Source organism: Artemia franciscana, chromosome 14, assembly GCF_032884065.1.
Source record: "Artemia franciscana chromosome 14, ASM3288406v1, whole genome shotgun sequence".
NCBI lineage: Eukaryota > Metazoa > Arthropoda > Branchiopoda > Anostraca > Artemiidae > Artemia > Artemia franciscana.
Genome location: NC_088876.1, coordinates 36,464,639 through 36,491,651, shown reverse-complemented (window position 1 = coordinate 36,491,651; position 27,013 = coordinate 36,464,639). Strand labels below are relative to the sequence as shown.

Here is a 27,013-nt window from a genome sequence, read left to right as displayed (position 1 = left end):
AAGGCGAATTGGCTGAATTCTTACCATTTGCCAATGGTTTAAATGACACCTACCCAACAACAACCCAAAATAAAAACACTTATTCACATCATTTTTTTATTTAGCTATTTGACAACACCAAACAGCAGCAACGGACAGCGTCTACTTTCCTTTCTTTGTCTTCATTTTCTTAAGGTAGAACTCGAGTTCTTTGCCTTCAAGGATGTAGCCATCAGACCTGCCACATTGACCAGGTCGGCTTGAAATAGCAGCTGCAAATAAAAACAAAAATGTGGAAACAGATTTCAATAAAACAGGCAATAAAAAATTTCAGAATAAAATAATATCAGTGAACAAAATTTACATCACAAGGCTTCAGCCGAAAGATGGTGAAAAGATGTTCATCATTTAAATCCACGTTGGGTTGTTATTACACTGTTACTTTTAGTTATCATTTATTTTATGCTACACACTGAATTTTTACTATGCTATGCTATTTGTGTATAATCGGTGATTGTTTAATATTTTTGTAAGTATAAAATTTTGTTTGCTTGGCCCCGATACCCACACCTTCACTGCCTGGTCAAACCTAGGGTGACAAAGAGTCACACATCAACAGAATGCTTTTTTAAGCCACAGCTCCATTTCTTAGCATTGGATTTTTATCTTTAAGAAATCTCAACTAGCTGGTCAAACCCACAAGCGTATGAAAATATATTTTTTAAGCCTCGACTTAATTTATATAAATTAGATTTCTCCTAAAAAAAATTTGAAAATATTAGCAAAGGCTTGTATAGTTTATCCAGGCTTTTTCTACAATTGACCATGACTTTGACTTTTCCCACAACTTATTCCCTCTTTTTAGATTCAAAAATCAACGGATCTCGGTCGAGGCCGATTTAAAGAAAATTGATTAAAAGAACTCGGAACTCGGTCGATTTAAAGAACATTTAAAGAAAATGACTGGCGATTCTCACTCCTCAATTACATCACAACCACAGACTAGACATTTGCAAAATGCATATTTTTTAGCCTTATTTAAATTTACATGCATTACAAACATGTTTTTAAGGATCGCCACAACACAGAGAACTTATATTTTAATTATCAGAGCAATGATGATTGGCAATTCTAACTTTCCAATTCCCCAGTCACACACATACATCAAACGTTTATGAAAATGCACATATAAGCGACATATTAATTTATATACATTATACTTTTTTAAAAGAATTTTCATAACAGATATTAGGCCTTGTGTGGCCCCGGTTGGGGTAGGGGTGGGTGAGAGAGACTTGAAACCTCTTCATTTGCTTGTTTAGTATAAAAAGGCTTAAAAGGGGAAGAAATAAAAGAGTTGTTTAATGGGGTATGGATAAGGTTTATAATAAGGAAAGGACAATAATATTACTTTCAAAAGTTCGACAAGAGCATGTTTCGAAAAAGCCCCTATTATTTTCTTTGTAAAAAAAAGCATTTTTCATGCAAGGAAAGAATTGTCTAGGTTGTAGAGATCAAAGTAAGAGATTAAAAAAGACTAAAATAAGACACAGAAAGGTTAAAACTAAGAGATTAAGAGATGAAATTAGAGATTAGACCACTCAAGACCAAGCACTTTACTTATATTGACACTTAGGATTTCAAAATCCATACCATTAAAACAAAGATGTGCTGACCAAAAGACTGCACTGCCAGACATCACCATTCTAAGTGGTCGCCGTGAGATTTTTCATTATGGACAAACGTTTCATATACCTTAGAAGATGGAACAAAAAGCCCATAATACCAATGGCTAATCCAACCGCTAACCATAGAAAACATTTCTAATAATCACATTTCTGAAATCCAATGGGATCTTGTTCTACTGAATATACTTTTACCGTAATAGACACCAATCAACACAAGGTCTTTATCTATAGCTTTTAATTTTTCCAGCAACCACTTAAAACAAAGAAGAAACAATAAAGGAAAAGTTCAGCCCATAGAAATTTCTTCTTTTTTCCATTAAGGGTGAAAACCCTTAATGGAAAAATCAGAGGGGGCATCCAAAATACAAACAGTTTGTATCCTCAGAAAATATGTCAATGGTAAAATGAACTTTCAATTATGAGTTAAATCTACTAGAGCACTTTCGGAAATATGTTTCCCAGGGCAACATAATTCCACTACGCCCCAGAGGAAAGGGACTAAATATTTTGAATAGCCTAAATTCTAACTGAGGCTTTAAATGGAGTTCGTGGAGAGCGAAATACACTTTGCTGAAATCGGAGCTATAAAAAGTGATCATCTGAATAACGAGAAATATAAAATAGAAATATAGAGAATATAGAATATAGAGAATATAGAAATATAGAGAATATAAAATAGAAATATAAAAAATAGATGGTAATCTCCAAGCTCTGAGGCTGCTGCATTGAAGTTTGTACTTATAAATAGATACATATAATGAATCTAAAAAATAGATAATAAATTATCTAAAAAATAGATCTAAAAATCGAGAATCTAAAAAATAGATACATATAAATAAAGTTTGTACTTATAAATAGATACAAAACAATAATTTATATTCTTCATCAATCATTATCATATTCGCACAATATGAACCTGAAATTCCAAGACTTCACCACTGTTGCGTATGTCCCCCCCCAATGACATAGTAACTGGACCTTTCCACTATACTGGTAGACTATTCAACCTCCAATCGCTTTTTACTCTTTAAAAGGGAGCCAGAACTCATAATTTCTAATTTAATAAGCTCCTTTTGAAGTTCCTACGACAACTCCTTCTGTACGAAGTTCTTTGGTCAGAAAAAATTTAAATAATACATTGCGTCCACTTCGCTCTTTACTTAGTTAGCTTTACTGCACTGCTTATTATATTCCATTATTGTAAATTTAGGAACACACTAAAACTAGTAACCGCCTTTATGTGTGCTTAAGTACCGTTCCTTTTGGCAGCCTTTTTATCCCTTTTAAATCTGTTTTTCACATTTTCTGAGATGCTATCTATATTTTTGCTCTAGGGCTTCTTTCTTGCAATACATTGTTCGGTTGCTTGTCTTAGATACTTTTCTTTCTTTTTCTTCTTTTTGGCTCGATCTCTTGACACGGTTATGCTTATAACTGGTTTTTTCACTTTATACAATATTTTTATTGTAAACATTAATAACGTTATATTTCTTTCAGTTTCGACATACCTTTCGGTTTTAAGAGGCACAAAAAAAAACACTAACCATACAAGTCAAAAATAGTACGTTTTAACCCGCTAAAAAGCTACATTATGGAACCAAACGTTCCATTCCCTCTAACAAACAGCATCAAGATCCTTTGAGTATCAAGTATCAGCATCAAGATCCTTTCTCCAATGACTCCTGCTTTGCCGCATATATCGAAAACGTGAGTAAAAGTGCAAACGCTAGTCTATAGACTTTAAACGGTATGTCTAGGTTCAGTGCGAACACAGAGAGTATTAAGTATGCATACCTAAAGTATGTCCACCCCATTCTGGAATATGTCTGCCCTGTTTGGGCACCCTCAGCACTTAGAACAGTGTATCTGTCAAGAGCTTCAATCAGCTTAGAAGCGAGCGGTATTGATCATTTTGGGCCGCCGTGACATCCCCTCCGAAAAAGCTCTGGAAGTGCTAGGATTGCCGTCACTCCAAAACCGGTATGAAACTCTAATAATAAGTTTTGGAAAGTTCTTGCTTTCTAAACCTCAGCACCGTGACATTCTATCGGATCAACCTCTACCATCAGAACAAGAAAGCAAGATAAGTTAGTTGCCGTTAAAGCAAGAACAAACCGATATGGTGATTCTTTTGTCCTGGTTTTCGTCGAAATGTACGATAAGAGTTAATGTTTATAGTTTGATTTATATTTACAAGTGTAGTTTGATTTTGAATATGTTGTTAAAAAACGCAAATCAGCGATAGCTGCCAAGTTTTTGCTATTAAACCTGTCTACTACTACTACTACATATTTATGCGTGAAAACATACTTAACATAATTCCCATATAAGATATTTATTATATATATTCTTACATATTCAATTTTTTTTATAGATACAAAAGGGTTTTTCCGTTTCGTAGAATATTTTCATTATACTTTTTAATTGAAATTTCTTTCAATTTAAACTTACCATTCTATTTTCAAAACAAAAATAAGTTTTGACTGTCTAATTGCACCTTTCATGGAGCAGAAGTATGAGCTTTGTATAGATATTCAGTTCATAGTTTGCCCAAATATTTTTATTGCAACATTGTTTTCAAAAAAAAAAAAAACTAACCAAGAAGACGGCCAGTTGCAAACTGCTCTTCAAGGGCAGGCTCCACCTTCGATGTCCTCTGTCTCAATTTGTATTTTTTCTCAGCCTTTTTGGATCTTTTCTTGCTCAAAACATCTTCAGCTTCTGTCTAAAATGAATCAGCTAGTTATTCCAAGATTCAGAATCAGACAAATACCAACCAGCACGAACAAAAGTCAGAGTAACTATGACATTAGCAATTCATCGCTGCAGGAGGGATTATGCTCTCAGGACGAAAGCTATCCTGCAACTAGCTAGTATATTAGTTCATCATGGTACAGTAAATCATTTTCTAAACTAAATATACTAATCATTACTGACAATTAGTACCGTAGTCTGTCACACGACCCGAAACGTAAAAAAAACGTGACAAAAATAAATATAAAAAAATTTTGGATGTATTTTCAAACTTTTTTTTCTTGTACCTCCTCCGAAAAAGATTCGTTTAGCGTATTTTGTATTTATAATCGCTGCGAAACCACATAACAATTTTTTTTACCCTCAAATATGTCGGATAAAAAATGTAAAAAAAATTGTAACTAAATTGAATATAAACAATTTTTTGGTATTTTCAAACTTTCCTTTCTTGTACCTCCTCCGAAAAAAATTCTTTTTACTGCTTTTTCTATTTATAATCGCAGCGAAACCACATGGGAACAATTTTTTTTTACCCTCAAATATATCAGAAACAAAGGAAATGTAGACTATAATGCTGATCAGGAACCAATAATAGGTACACCAAATAAGAAAGTTGCAAGCACTAGTTGGTACTATTAAGCTAAGATCTAGGTATAATATCAATCCCTGCTCTCAGTACCACAAATACAGTGAATCTAGAAATTGTATGCTTATTTGAGTATTTCAAACATTTTAGACTACCACAGTTATAGTTATCTCCAACCCATTAGTCATCCTTTTTAATGGTCTAACAATTAAAAAACGTAACAAAAATGAATATAAACAAATTTTGATGTATTTTCAAACTTTTTTCTTGTACCTCCTCTAAGACACAAAATAGTAAATAAGACCTCTAGATTATGCCAAAAACGGTACAATCGTACCATGTTAGCAACACTGTTCACTCAATGCATTCACTCTAGTGTGGATCAGCATTGCCAAAAACGTAACGATTATACAGTTTATGGCAAATTTAGAGATTTGGTACAATGCCCTACAATCGAAATATTCCCGCTAGAGGTTAGCTAAGTTTATTTATCGCGTTGTAGCGATTCGATCCTTTCTAATTATTTACACCCAGGGTTTTGAATTGAAACAACCTCAAAAGTATAATAGTTATAATGTGCCCCAGTAAAATGTAAATTAAACAAGTAAGGATTGTAGATCTGTAAATTTTTCTCGAAAACAAAAAATCTTCAATTTTTTATAATTGGTGACTACCATTTCATGGAGTCAAAAAAAACTTATAGGTCAAGACTGGCAAAACCCGTCTACCTTTCCAGCGGGGACTGACTGAAAATACAGATCCCTGAAAATGGAACGCGACTCTGGAAAAACAAGTTTACCCTTCCAGCGTGGACTGAATTAAATTATAGATCCCCGAAAATGGAAACCCCAAAGCATAAGTATGAGTTTCAAAATGCAATCTGTTGAAAATTCAGTTGATTTCAAAACTTTTATAGAAATAAATCCCCACTTGATAGCTGTGAAGCGAGTCTCGGATTCTTAATTGATTGTTCATTGCAGCGGAAAAATAATTTGTATACCAGGGTACTGAGCTCTACTCGGCGATTATTATTGTTCATAAAACTGTTCATTTTTCGGTGGGAAAAACAATCAAGATAGGTTAAGACTTCGGAAAAATTCGTTTAGGGCCTTAATTCATTTTGGAAACTCATACGAGTGACATCACAATTATTTTGTGAAAAAGATAAAACATCTTTCTTTTCAACGAGCGAAGCTCGGCCCATTAAAATGGCGCCATTACATTAAAATGTAACATAAAAAATAAAATATACCTTAATAAAAATCTACCCAGGAAATATAAGAATTTTTGAATTAAAAATCGAATAGTTGTGGGCTAATTGTAGAAAAAGCCACGACAGATAGTCTGATTGAGTCAGGGACAAAACTGGCATTAGCCCCCCTTATTAGGATTGTATAAAAATGATGTTAGTTCATTTGTTAAGATAAGTCTATCTATTATCCGTCCATGCGTCATTCCTAGGAGTAGTAGAACAAAGGTAGATAATCATAGAGCTAAAATAGCAATAGAACCCATATTTTTCCAAGTGTTTGATTAACAAAATTGGGTGGTCTTTATTACTAAATTTAGTTTTATTTCAAGATAACTCTTAATGATTTTCAATGAGGTTTAACTAGCCACTTCAAATTTATGCCCTCCCCAACGAAAGATAAAAACAAAAAAATGGGTATCAACATTTGTTCATAAAAAAAAATAAACCATTAAACATAACTGAGATAAGGTCATTTTTAAAACTGATTGTACTTATTTTTTTTAGGATAATCTTAATCACTGATAATTCCTATTTTGAGTGATCAAACTCTAAAAACTGAATGCACCAAATACTAAATTCCCCAGAAAAGCAAAATTTTCTTGAATTTCTAGGCACTACTTAATCAAGATATCAAATATATTTTTGCATTCACAAAAGAAATAACACGACCATTAAACATAACTACTTTTAATAGTTAAACTCTAAATAATGAATATACAAAATATTAATTTCCCAAGAAATCGTAAATCCACTTTAATTTTTCGGCACTACTTATTCAAGCACAGCATAAATAATTATACAGAATGGAAAATTTGGTTCAGAAATGGGTCACAATTCTCTTATATCTCCATCACAATGCGCTAAATAAAAAATTATTGCGCACGCGCTAAGGCGGAGTCATGACGAAAGATGTGCCATTGATGTGTCAAAAATCATTAATGGAGAATATAGGAATTGTTCATACGGTGTGATAATTATACTGTGTTATTTAACCTAAGAAATTCAATTTTTTGTTGTCCCCCCCCCCAAGAAAAAATCTTTGGGACGGGGGTCAGTGGCGTGACTCTGTAAGCTTAGCCAGAGTTGATCCAGCTCTAAATGGGTACCTGGAGAAATCTGGGGAAGGTAAACAGGAAGGGTGTGCGAAAGCACAGGATGGCTGGCCCCCAACCCCCCATTGCACTTCCTGGCTGAAGGGCCAAGAAACGGAGATCAGCACCGCCGGTACGGACTGTAAAGTCTAATGCCGTATCCTTTACCTTTGTATCCTTTACCTTTTTTACCTTTGTGAACAATAAGTTACCAACAAGTAAAAATATATCGACTTACAATTAATCATAAGTCAGCATACGATTATAAAATCGACTTACGATTTTTGCTCCCTTCTTTCTTCCAATAGGGAGGGCGTAGTGAGACTCGTACCATTGTCTAAATGGGGCAGAATCAACAACTACAATGGCGTTTTTGACCAGGGTTTTAGTTCTAACCAATTCGTTGTTGGATGCATTGTAAACAACATCAATGATACGGGATTTACGAGTACAATCTAAAAGATAAGACAATTCAAAATAGCATTTACTAAATCTGTGAATAGAATTAACTTTGCAGAATTAGTGATCAGAAAAAGCCACAAAGGCAAATAATCATTATATTCAGATGACACGCACGAATAAGACATCATTGCAAAATGGATAATAGCAGAGAACGAGGAACTGGTAAGGTACAGAGAAAGAGTTTACTTTTTGACAAAAAGTGCAAAGAATGCCATTCTTCTACCACATAGAATAATGATGAGAGAACTTTGATGATATACTCGTCATTGTTCTTACACCGTTGATCAGAGCAGAATGATGAGCAAAAGAATGGCCTTAATGTTGTAGCTCTAAAATTCTGGGTTCTTTTAATTGACTCAATATTTCTCACGAACAACCAATCAGGTTTTTAAAAAGGCTGAGTTACTTGTTGTTTGTCTATCCAAATATTCTTTTTCTATCTCCCAATTAGTTTGCCTGGTTTTCAAAGAGGATTACTTTCCTCTCTCAAAATAAGGAGTAAAGTAAGTATTAAAAATGACAATACAGAACATTCTGATTAGACAGGATTCTCCCTCCTTCGAATACTAAAGGCTTCTTGGGCGCAATCCATAGAAATATTACCTGAATATATTAGATCAGAGGTTCTCAAACTGTAGTCCAGTCCGGTTCTACCCCCCCCCCCCCGTGGAAAATAAGGTTTTCCAAAATTGAGAATTTTATTTGATTTTTTTAAATCTCCATAGGGGGAAGGAGTTTTGGTACTTGCGTATTATACGCCACTCACTCAAGTTTACTCTGTGAAGACTCGATAAAAAACCGGTTTCATCGTTAGTTTCTTTGATGTCAGAAAACAATTTTTACTTCATAATATGCAGAATAATTGTACCTAACACATTTTGAATGCAGACCCGCTATACTTTACCCCAACTCCCCTAGAATCTATAACCCAAACTTGTCTCTAAAGTAACGAAGAAACTAACGAAAAAAACTAATTTGTTCTCGAGTTTTACACAGCGTAAACTTGAGTGAGCGGCGCATAATACACAAGTACCAAAACTTTTTCCTCCTACAGAAATCAAAAAAAAAAAAAAAACAAACAAATAAAATTCTGAAATTTAGAAATCGTTGTTTTCCACGGGGGCATTTACCGGGAGGATATTTTCCGGGGGGGAGGGGGTAAACGCCAGCCACTCTGTAGTCCAATCCCCCTGGTCAACCCCAGAAGTGCCCCATCCCCATAAAAATAATTTTAATAGTCAGTAAAAATAAAAAAAAATTAATGACGGTTTATTGATAAAGCAACAAATCTTTTATGGTTTGTTGTTTGTGTTGATATGGCTCGTGTTGATTGTTGTTGTCTGCATGTAATGTAGAGATTTACCAAATTATTTACACTATACTGGAGGGTCACACCCAACACTTTGAGAACCCCTGAACTAGACAATGCAGAATAAAACACAAACAACTACAGAGCTAAAAAGAATGGTGGTATTTCCAGGTATTTAGTCTATTTCGAGGTCTATTTGGATTTGTCTGTCGAGATATTTTTAGCCGTTTTTAGGTATTAATCTTATTTTTAGGGATAATTCTTATGGACACTGGAGATCAATATCGGGAGAGTTTTGTTGAGTTATATAACAACCAGGAAAATTAGTCATTAGTTTTATTGTTATTTATTTATTTTTAAATTTTGACTTTTTAACCAAGTGCTGACTTTTTTTTAAGTACTTTCTACAATGAATTATGTTTGACGTGAACGTCAAGTTCCTTCGAAGATATATATATATATATATATATATATATATATATATATATATATATATATATATATATATATATATATATATATATATACTAGTGCTTATTTGACGTAAAATTCTAATTCGGCAACCATGCTGTGATAAGCAATTTTTAAAATACAATTCTCTTCTACTTACTCTCAGATCCCCAAGAGAAGTTGCCTTGATCTAGTCGGAGGGCCCTGAACTTAAGATTTCCACCACGAGCTCGGACGAAATGAACTCTTCTTGGTCCAAGCTGGAAAGATTTGTTAGATTAGCTATCATTCTTAAAAAGCAGCACAATATTCTACAACGCAAAACAGCGCTAATCCTCAAGCAGAAAGTTAAAACCCTTCCAGAGCGATCAGAGTAACTATGACAATAGCTTTCATAAACTTAGGAAGGTATCAAATTCGAAAACCGAATCTGCATCCCAAGTATCGCTTTTTGTGTTCTTCATCATGAGCTCTAGGTTAAATAGTTTGCCAGTTGCAATATCAAAGAGGGCATATTTTATTGCAATTTTCATATTTTAGAGAAGGCTTTTGAAAAATTACTTTTAGAAAAACACTTTCATATTTTAGAACAGTCTAACGTTTAGGCTTTCAAAGCAAGTGTTAGTGTCTGCAATTTCCAATCAACAAATCAACAAAAATTGCAGTGTAAAGCAGAACAATGGCTACATTTATATGCTTATACAATTTTTATATAGTTTATATTTATAAAATAGCAGAAAGGCTTGTCAGACAGATGGATAGAAAAGTCTCAAAGCCCCTTAAATCGAAATTTGTATTCATCTTTTATTTAAAATAGTCTACTGCCAATGAATTTGGCAATGGAAGAGGTCTGGCATTGGACAAGAATGTATTTTTTACTAACTCAGCTGCCAGGGTTGACTGTTTGGTTACTCAGTTACTTGGGTTTGGTTACTCGGTTTTACGAGTTAGGTGTATCGCTTCGCCACTACATTTTCGTGGATAGGCAACCCTGCATGGATGAGATATTTTGAATTACTGTTTTTTGTCAAGAGTAGTTTTATGTCCTGTTTTGATATGCTGGTGAGTCAGGCAGGTGGTAAGTCGGGTTATCATATGATATCTTCTGAATGACTTGACTTTTTGGCATTTATCCAAATTGTCATCCCCTCTTGAGGTAAGCTTCTAAATTCATACCTGGGTGGTAGAAAACAATAATAATTATAAAAAAAAATCAAAGCTCCGGCATTTTATTAGTATGTAGTTTTATTTTTCAGTTCAGTAAGAAAATTCTGCAGAATTTTCAGTTAAGCGAAGAGTTTTGCAAAAAGGGCTTCAAAATACGAAGTGCTGTTGTCAGGGCTACATTTTCGTGGATTGGCAACCCTGCATGGATGAGATATTTTGAATTACTGTTTTTGACAAGAGTAGTTGTATGTCCTGTTTCATATGGTGGTAAGTCAGGTTATCATATAATATCTTCTGAATGACTTGACTTTTTGGCATTTATCCAAATTGTCATCCCCTCTTGAGGTAAGCTTCTAAATTCATACCTGGGTGGTAAAAAAACAATAATAATAATAATTAAAAAAATCAAAGCTCTGACATTTTAGTAGTATGTATAGTTTTAGAGTATTTGCAGAATTAAGCAGAACTTTCAGTTAGGCGAAGAGTTTTGCAAAAAGGGCATACGAAGTGCTGTTGTCAGGGTGCTGACAATTGTCGGTGCTTACAGTTGTCGAAGTGCTGTTAAGTAACCATAAAATTAACCATAACATAGTTATATTAACATAGTTATATAGTTATTAATATAATTAGGTTAGGTTAACCTAACCTAAGTAACTATAAAATTATATTATAATTTTATTATGATTACATTATATTGAAATTAAAATATTATATTAAAATATTATATAAATATTATTATACATATAAAATTATATTATAATTTAAAATTAATTATAACCATAAAAAAATAAAATTATAACCATATCAGTAACCATAAAATTATTAATTTTGATGTTCGTTTGAGTTGCAACTCTAACAAAACATCTTAGAATTTAAGGCCGTGATTAAGTGAACTTGAAAACATCGAGGTTCAAAATTGAATTTCGGGTAGCCTTCTTTCTCTCAATTCTCTAGAGACCGTCGATTGTCAAAAATCCTTCAAATAGCGCTTATTCATTGGCGGAAATAGCAGGTTAATTATACCAGTTTGTCAATTTGGTCTCTTAGAGGATCTGAAACGATTCTTTCTGGCAAAAAACTTGAAAAAATTTCAGGTAGCTGAAAATATTCTATGGGACTGTTCGAAAACAGGAAAATACATCGAAAAATGGTTGTAATCATCTTAACAGTTTTTATTTTCTGCTCATGATAGTACCGATTTTGTTCTAAAAACAATATCCTTCACTTGTGAAAAAGAGCTAGACATTTTCTAAGATTTCTAAGCAATTAGAGCAAAATCCTAGCAAACATTTTATAGCATCTTCAAGAAGTTACGGCCTGATATTAAAAGCGGTATCTCCCGCCAATGAATACTTGAGTACTTTTTAAATATACATTTTCAATTTTAACATGGAATTTTCGAGTTCCATCAGTTCACTTAATCACGGCCTTAATAAAAATATCTAAGAAATGAACTTTTTAGACTAGGAAATAAGCATATCCAAAATGATTCCATCTGGCAAAAAGACATCAAATGCCGAGTACTTTCCAAAAGAAAGGGATACAATTACTTAAGAGCATTAATGTAAAATTACCATGTGAGGATTTATCTTATGAAAAGGTAGTCCTAAACTTGCAATACTCTTAAGAAAATTAGGTATTTTTAGTTGGAGTTTTGATAACAGGATAAAAGAAGATTCCTGATAAAAAGGTTACCCTATGATAAGGTTGCTTTCGACTTGCAACAATACTGTAACAAAAAATTAGCTATTTTCAGTTGGAGTCTTGATAAATGGATAAAAGAAGATTCCTAATAAAATTCCCAAGTAAAAAACAGCATGAGTAAATTTGTGTTAAAAGAAAGGATATTTTTTAATATATATATATAAAAACCCATTTTTATACTCTGATTAAACTTTACATTCCTCATTTACGGCATATATTATTTGTTTCGTGAAACTAATGACGCAAAAATATACAATATGTTAATCTTAAAAAATCTTTTATATATATATATATATATATATATATATATATATATATATATATATATATATTAAGTATATATAGTAATAAAATAATTGCTTATAATTATAATAGTAATATAACTTACTATCATTTATATAGTAAGGTAAAAAATCATTCTTATATTTATTCAATTATGGCAAAGGCAAATATGCCCAGTTTTTAACAGGAAATTAAATATCCAAGCTACCTCAGCTCCGTTCAGTTCAACATAATATGAGGCATCCTCAATATTGTATTTTTTTGTTAAAACGAAATTTATCTTAAAAAGTAACATAATTATGCAATATTAGTACCGAAGAGCAGCAAGAGCAGCATTAGTACCGGTAAGCAGCAGATGATATTTTTCCCATCCATCATTTATTTACATATAACCTAACCTGATCTCTACCCTGAGTAACTAGAAAAAGCATAAATGTTAAGAAGTTGTTAATATTAGAAACTTGACAATTATTCAGATAAAATAATGAGTAAACAGTGAGCTAAATTCGTGAACAGAAATCAATATAGCTAAGTTTCTTCTACCCCATCCTACACCCTTTAAATGTACCTCCAATCAATCCATCTAAGCCTCTTACACCTTCTTAAATAACATGAGACGTTCAGTAGCAAAACTGATCAGAATCATTACAACTAACTAATAACACAAAAAAAAAACACTAAACAAAAGGGTACAACCCTAAATGTACAGTGGATTTTGATTATACTACACCGACAATCCAGTAGATTAAACTTCACAACATATACGTGCACAAGGGTGTAGGGGGTTATTGTCACATGCAATTTGACAGGGGCACCAATAATTGACCAAGTTTCTTTAAAAAAGAGTAAAAAAGAAAAAAAGGAACAAGAACAGCAGAAAATATCTTGTCCCCCCTTGATTTAGTCACCATATCTGTGACTGTTCAGTATAAACGGGTGACAATTCAAACAATAATTTATACTGTCATCTGTATATTTCAAAATATCAAACCATGTGTCATTGAGTATAATTTTTGAAACTGGAACTGGAGTAATTAAACTCGAATATTGCCTCAAATTATGAGTCGCGACATTTTTTACAGATTAATTGCGTTTTTACATGTCTGAAATATCAAACCATGCGTCATTGAGCATGCGTCATTTGATATTTCAAAATATCAAACCATGCGTCATTGAATATAATTTTTGAAACTGGAACTGGAGTAATTTAAACTCGAATATTGCCTCAAATTATGAGTCGCGACATTTTTTACAGATTAATTGCGTTTTTACATGTCTGAAATATCAAACCATGCGTCATTGAGCATGCGTCATTTGATATTTCAAAATATCAAACCATGCGTCATTGAGTATAATTTTTGAAACTGGAACTGGAGTAATTTAAACTCGAATATTGCCTCAAATTATGAGTCGCGACATTTTTTACAGATTAATTGCGTTTTTACATGTCTGAAATATCAAACCATGCGTCATTGAGCATGCGTCATTTGATATTTCAAAATATCAAACCATGCGTCATTGAGTATAATTTTTGAAACTGGAACTGGAGTAATTTAAACTCGAATATTGCCTCAAATTATGAGTCGCGACATTTTTTACAGATTAATTGCGTTTTTACATGTCTGAAATATCAAACCATGCGTCATTGAGCATGCGTCATTTGATATTTCAAAATATCAAACCATGCGTCATTGAGTATAATTTTTGAAACTGGAACTGGAGTAATTTAAACTCGAATATTGCCTCAAATTATGAGTCGCGACATTTTTTACAGATTAATTGCGTTTTTACATGTCTGAAATATCAAACCATGCGTCATTTGATATTTCAAAATATCAAACCATGCGTCATTGAGTATAATTTTTGAAACTGGAACTGGAGTAATTTAAACTCGAATATTGCCTCAAATTATGAGTCGCGACATTTTTTACAGATTAATTGCGTTTTTACATGTCTGAAATATCAAACGATGCGTCATTGAGCATGCGTCATTTGATATTTCAAAATATCAAACCATGTGTCATTGAGTATAATTTTTGAAACTGGAACTGGAGTAATTTAAACTCGAATATTGCCTCAAATTATGAGTCGCGACATTTTTTACAGATTAATTGCGTTTTTACATGTCTGAAATATCAAACCATGCGTCATTGAGCATGCGTCATTTGATATTTCAAAATATCAAACCATGCGTCATTGAGTATAATTTTTGAAACTGGAACTGGAGTAATTTAAACTCGAATATTGCCTCAAATTATGAGTCGCGACATTTTTTACAGATTAATTGCGTTTTTACATGTCTGAAATATCAAACCATGCGTCATTGAGCATGCGTCATTTGATATTTCAAAATATCAAACCATGCGTCATTGAGTATAATTTTTGAAACTGGAACTGGAGTAATTTAAACTCGAATATTGCCTCAAATTATGAGTCGCGACATTTTTTACAGATTTATTGCGTTTTTACATGTCTGAAATATCAAACGATGCGTCATTGAGCATGCGTCATTTGATATTTCAAAATATCAAACCATGCGTCATTGAGTATAATTTTTGAAACTGGAACTGGAGTAATTTAAACTCGAATATTGCCTCAAATTATGAGTCGCGACATTTTTTACAGATTAATTGCGTTTTTACATGTCTGAAATATCAAACCATGCGTCATTGAGCATGCGTCATTTGATATTTCAAAATATCAAACCATGCGTCATTGAGTATAATTTTTGAAACTGGAACTGGAGTAATTTAAACTCGAATATTGCCTCAAATTATGAGTCGCGACATTTTTTACAGATTAATTGCGTTTTTACATGTCTGAAATATCAAACGATGCGTCATTGAGCATGCGTCATTTGATATTTCAAAATATCAAACCATGCGTCATTGAGTATAATTTTTGAAACTGGAACTGGAGTAATTTAAACTCGAATATTGCCTCAAATTATGAGTCGCGACATTTTTTACAGATTAATTGCGTTTTTACATGTCTGAAATATCAAACCATGCGTCATTGAGCATGCGTCATTTGATATTTCAAAATATCAAACCATGCGTCATTGAGTATAATTTTTGAAACTGGAACTGGAGTAATTTAAACTCGAATATTGCCTCAAATTATGAGTCGCGACATTTTTTACAGATTAATTGCGTTTTTACATGTCTGAAATATCAAACGATGCGTCATTGAGCATGCGTCATTTGATATTTCAAAATATCAAACCATGTGTCATTGAGTATAATTTTTGAAACTGGAACTGGAGTAATTTAAACTCGAATATTGCCTCAAATTATGAGTCGCGACATTTTTTACAGATTAATTGCGTTTTTACATGTCTGAAATATCAAACCATGCGTCATTGAGCATGCGTCATTTGATATTTCAAAATATCAAACCATGCGTCATTGAGTATAATTTTTGAAACTGGAACTGGAGTAATTTAAACTCGAATATTGCCTCAAATTATGAGTCGCGACATTTTTTACAGATTAATTGCGTTTTTACATGTCTGAAATATCAAACCATGCGTCATTGAGCATGCGTCATTTGATATTTCAAAATATCAAACCATGCGTCATTGAGTATAATTTTTGAAACTGGAACTGGAGTAATTAAACTCGAATATTGCCTCAAATTATGAGTCGCGACATTTTTTACAGATTTATTGCGTTTTTACATGTCTGAAATATCAAACGATGCGTCATTGAGCATGCGTCATTTGATATTTCAAAATATCAAACCATGCGTCATTGAGTATAATTTTTGAAACTGGAACTGGAGTAATTAAACTCGAATATTGCCTCAAATTATGAGTCGCGACATTTTTTACAGATTTATTGCGTTTTTACATGTCTGAAATATCAAACCATGCGTCATTGAGCATGCGTCATTTGATATTTCAAAATATCAAACCATGTGTCATTGAGTATAATTTTTGAAACTGGAATTGCAGTAATTTAAACTCGAATATTGCCTCAAATTATGAGTCGCGACATTTTTTACAGATTTATTGCGTTTTTACATGTCTGAAATATCAAACCATGCGTCATTGAGCATGCGTCATTTGATATTTCAAAATATCAAACCATGCGTCATTGAGTATAATTTTTGAAACTGGAACTGGAGTAATTTAAACTCGAATATTGCCTCAAATTATGAGTCGCGACATTTTTTACAGATTAATTGCGTTTTTACATGTCTGAAATATCAAACCATGCGTCATTGAGCATGCGTCATTTGATATTTCAAAATATCAAACCATGCGTCATTGAGTATAATTTTTGAAACTGGAAATGGAGTAATTAAACTCGAATATTGCCTCAAATTATGAGTCGCGACATTTTTTACAGATTTATTGCGTTTTTACATGTCTGAAATATCAAACCATGCGTCATTGAGCATGCGTCATTTGATATTTCAAAATATCAAACCATGCGTCATTGAGTATAATTTTTGAAACTGGAACTGGAGTAATTAAACTCGAATATTGCCTCAAATTATGAGTCGCGACATTTTTTACTGATTTATTGCGTTTTTACATGTCTGAAATATCAAACCATGCGTCATTGAGCATGCGTCATTTGATATTTCAAAATATCAAACCTGTGTCATTGAGTATAATTTTTGAAACTGGAATTGGAGTAATTTAAACTCGAATATTGCCTCAAATTATGAGTCGCGACATTTTTTACAGATTTATTGCGTTTTTACATGTCTGAAATATCAAACCATGCGTCATTGAGCATGCGTCATTTGATATTTCAAAATATCAAACCATGCGTCATTGAGTATAATTTTTGAAACTGGAAATGGAGTAATTAAACTCGAATATTGCCTCAAATTATGAGTCGCGACATTTTTTACAGATTTATTGCGTTTTTACATGTCTGAAATATCAAACCATGCGTCATTGAGCATGCGTCATTTGATATTTCAAAATATCAAACCATGCGTCATTGAGTATAATTTTTGAAACTGGAACTGGAGTAATTAAACTCGAATATTGCCTCAAATTATGAGTCGCGACATTTTTTACAGATTTATTGCGTTTTTACATGTCTGAAATATCAAACCATGCGTCATTGAGCATGCGTCATTTGATATTTCAAAATATCAAACCATGCGTCATTGAGTATAATTTTTGAAACTGGAACTGGAGTAATTAAACTCGAATATTGCCTCAAATTATGAGTCGCGACATTTTTTACAGATTTATTGCGTTTTTACATGTCTGAAATATCAAACCATGCGTCATTGAGCATGCGTCATTTGATATTTCAAAATATCAAACCATGTGTCATTGAGTATAATTTTTGAAACTGGAATTGGAGTAATTTAAACTCGAATATTGCCTCAAATTATGAGTCGCGACATTTTTTACAGATTTATTGCGTTTTTACATGTCTGAAAGTCAATTGAAAGGCTTGCATATTTCCAAACAGCAACAAATATCGACTATAATTATAGGCTAACATATGTAGCCTAAACCACCAAGGAAATATCAAAATTGAAACCACTCTCAGTAATTGGAACAATATTTGCTAATGCTGCTGGGGAGATTATCCAACATCAAATATTATCTTCCTGAGATCAGACCAAAAATATCCAGTACTTCATCAAATATAGAAAAACTTGCCTTTGTATTTGCAGGGGGGCGTCCAAGCAGATACTTCCTCTTCTTGGAAATGGGGTTCCTTTTTCCACCAGTAGCACGTCGTTTGTGGGTGTGATCCCTTGAAATACCTAAAATTAGTTTCAACTGTCAAAAGAAGAAAAAAACACAACAAAGACGTAGAGGTGCAACTATTTTTATTGTCATCAGAAAATAGATTGTGCATCATAGCTTTTCAGGCGAAAGATGGTGTAAGAAAATCATCATGGAGCATTACTCAATAAACTTGAAATAATGATTACAAAATGTGTACATACAACATCTGGATTTCTCCATGTTCTTTAACATTTCTGCATTGATATTAGTTTTTCAATTTGTTTGATGGTTTTTACTTACTTTTTGAATGACACCATATTGTATATTGCTATGTTCCTGTTATATCAATTTCCCTGTCATCACATATTTGTTGATAAAAAAAAAGCAAAAAAGTGAACTTCAAAAGTTTCAAGAAGTGGCATTAATGGAGGAGGATCTCAGAATCTGCAGAATCTGGATCTCAGAATCTGCTGCACAAAAAGTGGAGTAGTAACACAGCAATGCTACTTGGCAGTTTTCAAAATTTGTTGTCAGATTTTGTCTGAAAATACCAATTTTACATGTAAAAATACTTTTTGCTCAAAGAAAAGGTGTCAAAACACAAGTTGTGCTGCTGAAGTGTTGGCAGCTTTTGGAATTCTGCTACTGGCAGCTTTGGAACTTTTTCCATACCTGCTCGCAATGCTTTAACAGACTAAAAAAAGCAGTTATTATCCAAGAGATATCTGGAAAGAGCTAATTTATGCCTTTGCTGACAGTCTATCAAAACGTTTGCCCTGAGTCTACTACAAATTATTTCTGCTCCAAAACTGTTTTCCTCTTCTCCTGTTGCAAAACAAAGTCAACAGGCACAACTTTGACAGTGACCAGCACATGAAAGCTTTTTAGCAAAATGGTTCAACTAAACAATAATTTCAAACGTTCTGACCTTAGGCAGTTGAGGAAGTAACATCCATCACCCACTATCATCTTCGCCTTCTGGACACAGCATACATTTGAAAAACCTAATTCTTGTTTCAATTTTATAGGAGTATAAAAATTAAAATGAATTTAAAGCTGTCCCATACTTAAATTTTCATTCCACTCCTCTCCCAACTTACAATGGTCAACCTAAGGGAGCACTATTAGGCCCAGCTTTGTTCCTTAAAATCACTAAAAACCTCTATGTTAATTTTTTGAACAAATTAGTTGTTGAGACCAGTTTTGCCTCTCATTCAGTCTAAATATTTTGACTTGTTCTCCATTTAGCCATAGCTCTTAAATTTTCTTTACAGTCCACCAACTTGAATTGAAATAAAATTAAAGATATTACATAAATAAGCATTCCAATAGACATCATTGAACACATATCAACTGTGTATGTTCTTTCACACTCACACAGAATGTCTGGTAGCACTATGAAAGTACTTTGTATTTTCAATCCTTGATAACACTTACTGACACCTTGTCCAAGTCTATATTAAAAGCATCACTGAGGGAAGTGATGCATCACTGACAGTATATATATATATATATATATATATATATATATATATATATATATATATATATATATATATATATATATATACTGTCATTATTTGTGTTATCAATCCTTGATAACACTTACTGACACCTTGTCCAAGTCTATATTAAAAGCATCACTGAGGGAAGTGATGCATCACTGACAGTATATATATATATATATATACTGTCATTATTTGTGTTATCAATCCTTGATAACACTTACTGACACCTTGTCCAAGTCTATATTAAAAGCATCACTGAGGGAAGTGATGCATCACTGACAGTATATATATACATACTGTCATTATTTGTGTTATCAATCCTTGATAACACTTACTGACACCTTGTCCAAGTCTATATTAAAAGCATCACTGAGGGAAGTGATGCATCACTGACAGTATATATATATATATATATATATATATATATATATATATATATATATATATATATATATATATATATATATATATATATATATATATATATATATATATATATATATATATATATATATATATATATATATATATATATATATATATATTCATTTTATCTCATAATGCATTAAAGTAGGCAGCTACATGCATGACCTGTTATAAACATTAGGCCTGCATCATCATTGAAACTGAGTTGAGTTATAATTAAACTATTTTAGAATATTTAGAGCTGTAGAAGAGGAAGAAACATAATAATCTGATTAATAGAAAAATATTGCATATCACAAATAATATTCATTGATTTAAAATTATCCCTTAGTTTGTACTTATCCTAGGGCTATGCGTGTGACTATTGAGAAGGGGGGAGGGGGGTCGTAACAAACGTTAATTAATATAATACAATTTATATTACAAAAGTACAAAAATAAGGAGTCTAATTGGCTAAAACTACATTCAATTCATAAACATGTTTCCTGCTATGGAGCCTTGAATGTTCCCTAGCAAAATTCTTCAATAGGAATTTTATCATATGAAAAGCTTCATATCTTCTTAGGACTTCACTTCCTAGCTCTTAATTAAAACCTGAAGTTGTAGCTTACAGTTACAGAATCTTGGCTTTTTTTGCTCACTTCAATTTTTGTACTTCTGTTTTTGCTTTTTTTTTTTCTCGTTATTTTAGTTTTCCTAAAATGCTGAAGTCCAAGAGGCTTCAAATTTTTCAGGCAGAAAAAATGCAATAGTAATGAGATCGACTTTTAAAATTATGTTAACAACAAATCAAGAATTCATTTCATGTCTCTAATTTACATATATCTAAATATTTCATATAAAGTAGTGTTTCCCAAACAATAGTATTTCCTAGTTTTAACTCCTCAAAGATACCATGGGTAATGCATCCCTTGGACTCCAAATTCTGGTTTTAGTAGGATTAACACCTCTATTAATTTATGCTACTTTAAGGGCTATGAGCATTATTTTATGCTGTTTCTTTCCATTGTTTCTACTATGTTCTACATTGTTCCTACCTTTTAAAATCATTTCAATTAGTATTTATATCCATAATTTTATTGTCTCCACTTATATATAACTTAAGCTTTAGACCAGTCTAATCTGCAAAAACTTCTTTATCAAGAAATAATAGTGCCTCCAAGCATCAAGTAAAAAAAATGTATTAATGGGAGTGTGGCTGAAACCAGCAAGGAGTGTAATGCCAGAACAGCAACCATAATATTTAGAAATAGCCTATAATAGTATTACTTTTTTATTAGCATGTGTAAGAAAATTCATTGCAAATATATAATTTGGTCAACATATTTGCACATTAAGGGGGGTAGGGGGTAAGTAAAGTACTCTTAGAAATGGTACATCTTGTATGTATTAGACTTGTTTAAATTTGCTATCAAAACTTTTAAGCCTATTAATTCCTAATGAATATTTCACCTGATAAACTAGTACTACAGTCTTCAAATTTACCAGTAGGGGGGGGGGTGCATTTGCAGAAGAACAAATACTATATTTGAAAAGACTTAGGGCTAAGCAAAGTATCAAGTTATACTACTTTTGGGAAAATTCTAGTTTAAAGGCCTTTTTGCCATTTTGGATGGTAGTTGAGCTAAGTTATAAAAATGAAAGTCAGGAATATATCTATGACCTTACTGATCACCTGGGAAGATATTTTGGTGCACCTGCCTCTACTCATTTCCCATCCAGAGGATAATGTGTTGTAAATGTAAAAGTTTCTAAAACAGATCCCCTGCTCTAATGAAAAACAGGAAAAGTATTTTCAGCCTCATACCTATGCTCAATCCTGATTTATAAGGTTTGAAAGATCTGAAGTTATTTCTTAAGTTTTGGAGGAAACCCTTAATATTGCTTCAAGTTCTATTGAAATAACAGGAATTATATTTTTATAAATTAATCCAATGATAAAGAGATTGAGCCTTAATTAATTAAGTAATTGACCTTAATTAATTAAGGTGATAGCAGCTCTCTAGGAGGAGACATGCAAGAACAACAAAAACCAAGACAAACAAAACAACACATTTTTAGACTGCTAATATTCAGCTTAATTTCATTAGTTTGCAACATTTCATTCCTAGTCTCCAGCCTAACAATCTTGTATATAGTTTTAGACTACATAAAAAATGATGAAATTCTTACTTTATAAAATAGAATAAGTATCAATTAATGTTTTCTGACTTTACCCTATTTTGTCCAGGTTTTATGTCATTTTGCTTCTGTAATTCCATATAATATATCTGAAAAACAGCACACACATGTACAAATGCACACACACACATTATATATATATATATATATATATATATATATATATATATATATATATATATATATATATATATATATATATATATATATATATATATATATATATTTGTCTTTGATTATATATTTATATAATTTTAAAAAATATGAAAATTGGAACTTGGACTGTTATATTATTAAAAAATAACTATTGTATCAACATTTTGACCAACAAATTTTAAAAAATTTAATTGGACTTATTAAGAGTTTTAGAAACTCAGGCAGGAAGGATGGGGTACATAGACAGGGAGTAGGACTCATGATGAATAAGGAAGCTGCCATGTCTTGTTTAGACTGGGAAGGTATTAATAATAGAATAATAATTGCTCATTTTATGACTAAAATGTTCAGAGCATCAGTAAATGACCTGCAGAACCAAATGATGGAGATACTAGTATATCAGATGAATTTTACTTACAGTTACTTGAGCAAATAGACAGGGTCCCATGTAGATATCTGGTGTTTTTATTAAGAGATTTAACAGCCAGCTTGGTAGAAATAGTGATAGATAGTATCTGAGCCAATGTAAATTTGGTGTAGGAAAGGAAAAGAGCAATGGCTATAGATTGCTGCAACTTTGTAGGCACAACAATCTAGTTATAACCAATAGTTTTGTCATAAAATGGCCAATAAGCTAACATGGTATTCCCATAATGGTAAGACAGCAAGCCATATTGATTGTGTTAATGTAAACTGAAGACTGGTAGGTTCAACAGAAGATACTAAGGTGTATAGGAGTAATGTTTTTTATGTTAAAAGTAAATATCCCCATCTAGTGGTTTCCAAGGTTACTTTATAGCTGAAATTTTGGAAGGGTAACTACCTACAAGAAATTTATGATGTTGGCAGAGTCCAGTATGAGAACTTGAGAGAAACTTTGAATGCTCAACTGGAGTTTAAAATAGACAGTGTAGAAGATGGATGGGATAATCTTATGAAAACAATTTGCAAAGGTGATGACAGTTGCCAAAAATGGTTCTGAAGCATGAGAACTCTGAAAAGCAGATGAAAATTTGCTAGATGTTTTCAGAGGAATTGGCCATGGATAGTTCTGGGTAACTAGGCTGACTGACTGTATTTCAAACAGTAGGTTGTACAAAAAATGCAATTCAATCCTGCTTTCAAGGTCTATAATGAGAGAAAAGTTGAGATGGCTTGGGCATGTTCTGTGATTGAAAGATGACTAATTGCCAAGGATTATGCCTTCTTGGCCAGGGTTGAATCCTCAATCCTTCTTAGAAGGGTTGAGGATGTCATAAAGAGAATTTTAAGGGAAATGAGAACTTCCTAGGAGTGTAAAGAGGGAGGCTTTGAATAGATTGTGATGGAGGAGAAGCATATGTAGCTGTGTTGACCCCAGGCAGTTTGGCACTAGTGGATTGTTAGTGGTAGTAGTAGTATAGAATAATTAAGTTGTCAAAACAAATTTTTTTCAATAAACTTGTTATTGCCTGGCTTCTGTTTCTCTGACATCTAGTTGTATTTTTTATTGTTATTAATGGAAAACTATAGTAAGATACTAAAAGCTTTCCAGATGATTTTCAATGGTTACTGGTAGGTGCTATAGGTTTAAAGACAACCTTTCTTTGGCATTTCAGAAAAATAGAGAATGGGTATTGGGACCAACCCTATTTAACTACAGCATGATGCAATGTGAGGGTAGTAACAAGAGCCCTACCTTCTTGGTGAAATTTTCCCCAATAATTTGTCAGCATTGATTCAAAATGTGGTTATTTAAACAAGCAATTGAATAGAAAAAAAATATGTCAAACAAAAACAACTAGAAACAATAGAATTTTTTTCCAAGACAGTGGAATTCAATTCAGTGGCTATTTTGGCCCTATGTTCAAGGGGCCAAATATATGTGTATATATATATATATATATATATATATATATATATATATATATATATATATATATATATATATATATATATATATATATATATATATATATATATATATATATATATCATATATTCTAATAAATGGTTTGATGATAAATTAGTTCAAACCAAACAGAACAAAAATAATTAAAATATTTGGTTAAATCATTTTTAATTAAAACGACAACTTCCAAGTCCCTATTTAAAGAAATATTATTAGGTTGTTTATTTTGGGACCAATTTTGACTAATTCCTGAACCACCTGTTTTATCCCCAAATCATTACTAATGAGAGATCATTTTTTTATGCTCAAATTTAATTAAAAATGATCTAACAAAATATGTTAATAAACTAATTTATAACAGTATTGAACTAGTTACAAAAAGGCTTTTGAGACAAGCTGCCAAAGAGGCAAGATTAGCTTTAAAACTTGTATTTGATTTTTTTTCTGTTGGTTTGAAGGAATTTATTGTCTTACATCATTGTATTTATTATTCCTGGTTTAACTTTGTTTAAGTAAGGATTCTAGGGCTGTTTCAAGAAGTTTTTTAGTTTTAATTTTCACATTTTCATGTATATATATATATATATATATATATATATATATATATATATATATATATATATATATATATATATATATATATATATATATATATACATATATATATATTCTCTGGTGTTGTGTTGAAGAAAACCCTTGGACACAGGGCCAAATATACTGTCTTGAGAAAAATTTCCCTATTGTTTCTAAGTTGTTTTTCTTTGTTATGTAAAGTCAGTGTTGTCTTAATTGCTATTTCAAAAAAATATATTTAATTTTCGTGATTCATGGAATAAAAACCAAGCATTTGAAAAAGTTGCATTTTTAGAATCAGAAGAAAATCAGATTTCTGTTAATATTTGAATAAAACTGAAACACTGAAAAGATATATAGGCTAAAAATAGAAAAAGGATATATAGGCTAGAATCAGAAGAAAATCAGCTTTTTGTCAAAATTTGAATAAAACTGAAACACTGAAAGGATATATAGGCTACATCAAATAAGATTATTGGTATTTCTAGAGAAAGAGGTCTTTCTAGGCCTAATTGGCTTCTAGGCACTTTGCTTCAAAGTGCAAATTAAGGTAAGTGATCTAAAGCAATTTTAATAACCATATTGATGCATAGCTTAGGTTTTTAACTATTCATTGAGATAAAATTCTTCTCAATGCCTATATGGTAACTAGATGTGAGGGTTGTTATTTTACTTAGTTTTGCTTATTTTTTTACCCTAGAAAACACTAAAGGTCACATACTGAAACAATTTGTGGTAAGGTATTGACAAGTTATAGGGTAGAATAGATAGAAAACTAAGAAGAATCTGACCTTCTATGTCTTCTTTAACTTTAATTGTCTAAGTGAAACTACCCTAGCTTTATTAAAGACAAAACTTTACTTTGAGGTGACAGTGAGCAGTACAGTATCAAATCATAACATAAACTAGCAGTAGGGATATTAGTCATTGAAGTAGACTATTGTTGTAAATAAGGGGGGCATCAATTGACAAAATGTAGGGGCTAGTAGGCAACAAGCATTGACTTTCTTAAATAGAATTCAAAATATTTGCTTAGTCCTTAAAGTTACTTTTGAAATAATAAAAATAGTACACTTGCAGCAATGTGAATAGGAAAATCAACGTGAACAGGCCCAAGTAATATCCCATAGCTTACGCTACTGAAAGAAAGTGTACATCCAGCAATAACCTTAGATCTGACTAGAAATTTGATAAAAAAAAAAAATATGCAAAAGCTCAGAAGAATTTTTACCACTTCTGAAAACTATATTCTCAGCAAATATAAGAAATGTAGAAAAAACTACAATTCAGGCAAGATTAATCAAAAATTGTGAAATTTTAATTTCTGATTTCAATACCAGGTTCAAACTAGAAACTTTAAAAACATTCGAATGAACCTAATATTATGAAAATTGACTGTAGCAAAATATGAAGTTCAGGAGAATTCACATAAATCTCTTAATGCATGTAATTACAATTCTTTAATAATAAATGTTCCCTACGATCAAATTCGATAAATTACTTCACGTACCCATACTTGGAATATATCCCTACTGCGTTTCTTCCATAATGTAGTAGTCGAAATTTGAAATGAAATCCTTATTTTAAAACGTAGAATTGTAACTCCCTAATAGAGAAATGGGAAAACAAGATGACATTGATAGTATCGCGTTAGTTGATGTTAAGGGCGTTCAAAACTTGAATAACGGTACTCAATATAGGGAAGCTAACGATAGTTTTATCCGTCACCTAAGGACCCTCTTCAGGTACAAGAGTTCCGAAAAGTCAACAAGCCTTTATTGGTAAATCGACCAGATATGCTGTGACTATGGAAGATAGAATGTTTGATTTGACTGAAGTTAAGC

At 32.0% G+C, this 27,013-nt stretch overlaps 1 protein-coding gene across 1 annotated transcript; it reads right to left on the bottom strand.

The window, feature by feature from the left end:
- Positions 1-79: 79 nt before the first annotated feature.
- On the bottom strand, positions 80-26,789 carry LOC136035657 (small ribosomal subunit protein eS8-like). The gene is made up of 6 exons (XM_065717563.1): positions 26,680-26,789; positions 18,363-18,469; positions 9,732-9,831; positions 7,630-7,805; positions 4,266-4,392; positions 80-251 (listed from the first exon to the last, which is right to left on the bottom strand). Exons 1-6 carry the CDS (start codon positions 26,681-26,683, stop codon positions 142-144), a joined length of 624 nt encoding a protein of 207 aa, XP_065573635.1. The 5' UTR covers positions 26,684-26,789; the 3' UTR covers positions 80-141.
- Between the last annotated feature and the right edge of the window lie 224 nt (positions 26,790-27,013).

What these genes read in the sequence shown, in the direction of transcription:
- LOC136035657 (XM_065717563.1), bottom strand. An exon ending in CTTCTCTTGGGGATCTGAGA is followed by an intron (nt 7,806 to 9,731) that starts GTAAGTAGAAGA and finishes CTTATCTTTTAG; the next exon opens with ATTGTACTCGTAAATCCCGT. An exon ending in TGCAACTGGCCGTCTTCTTG is followed by an intron (nt 252 to 4,265) that starts GTTAGTTTTTTT and finishes TTTTATTTGCAG; the next exon opens with CTGCTATTTCAAGCCGACCT.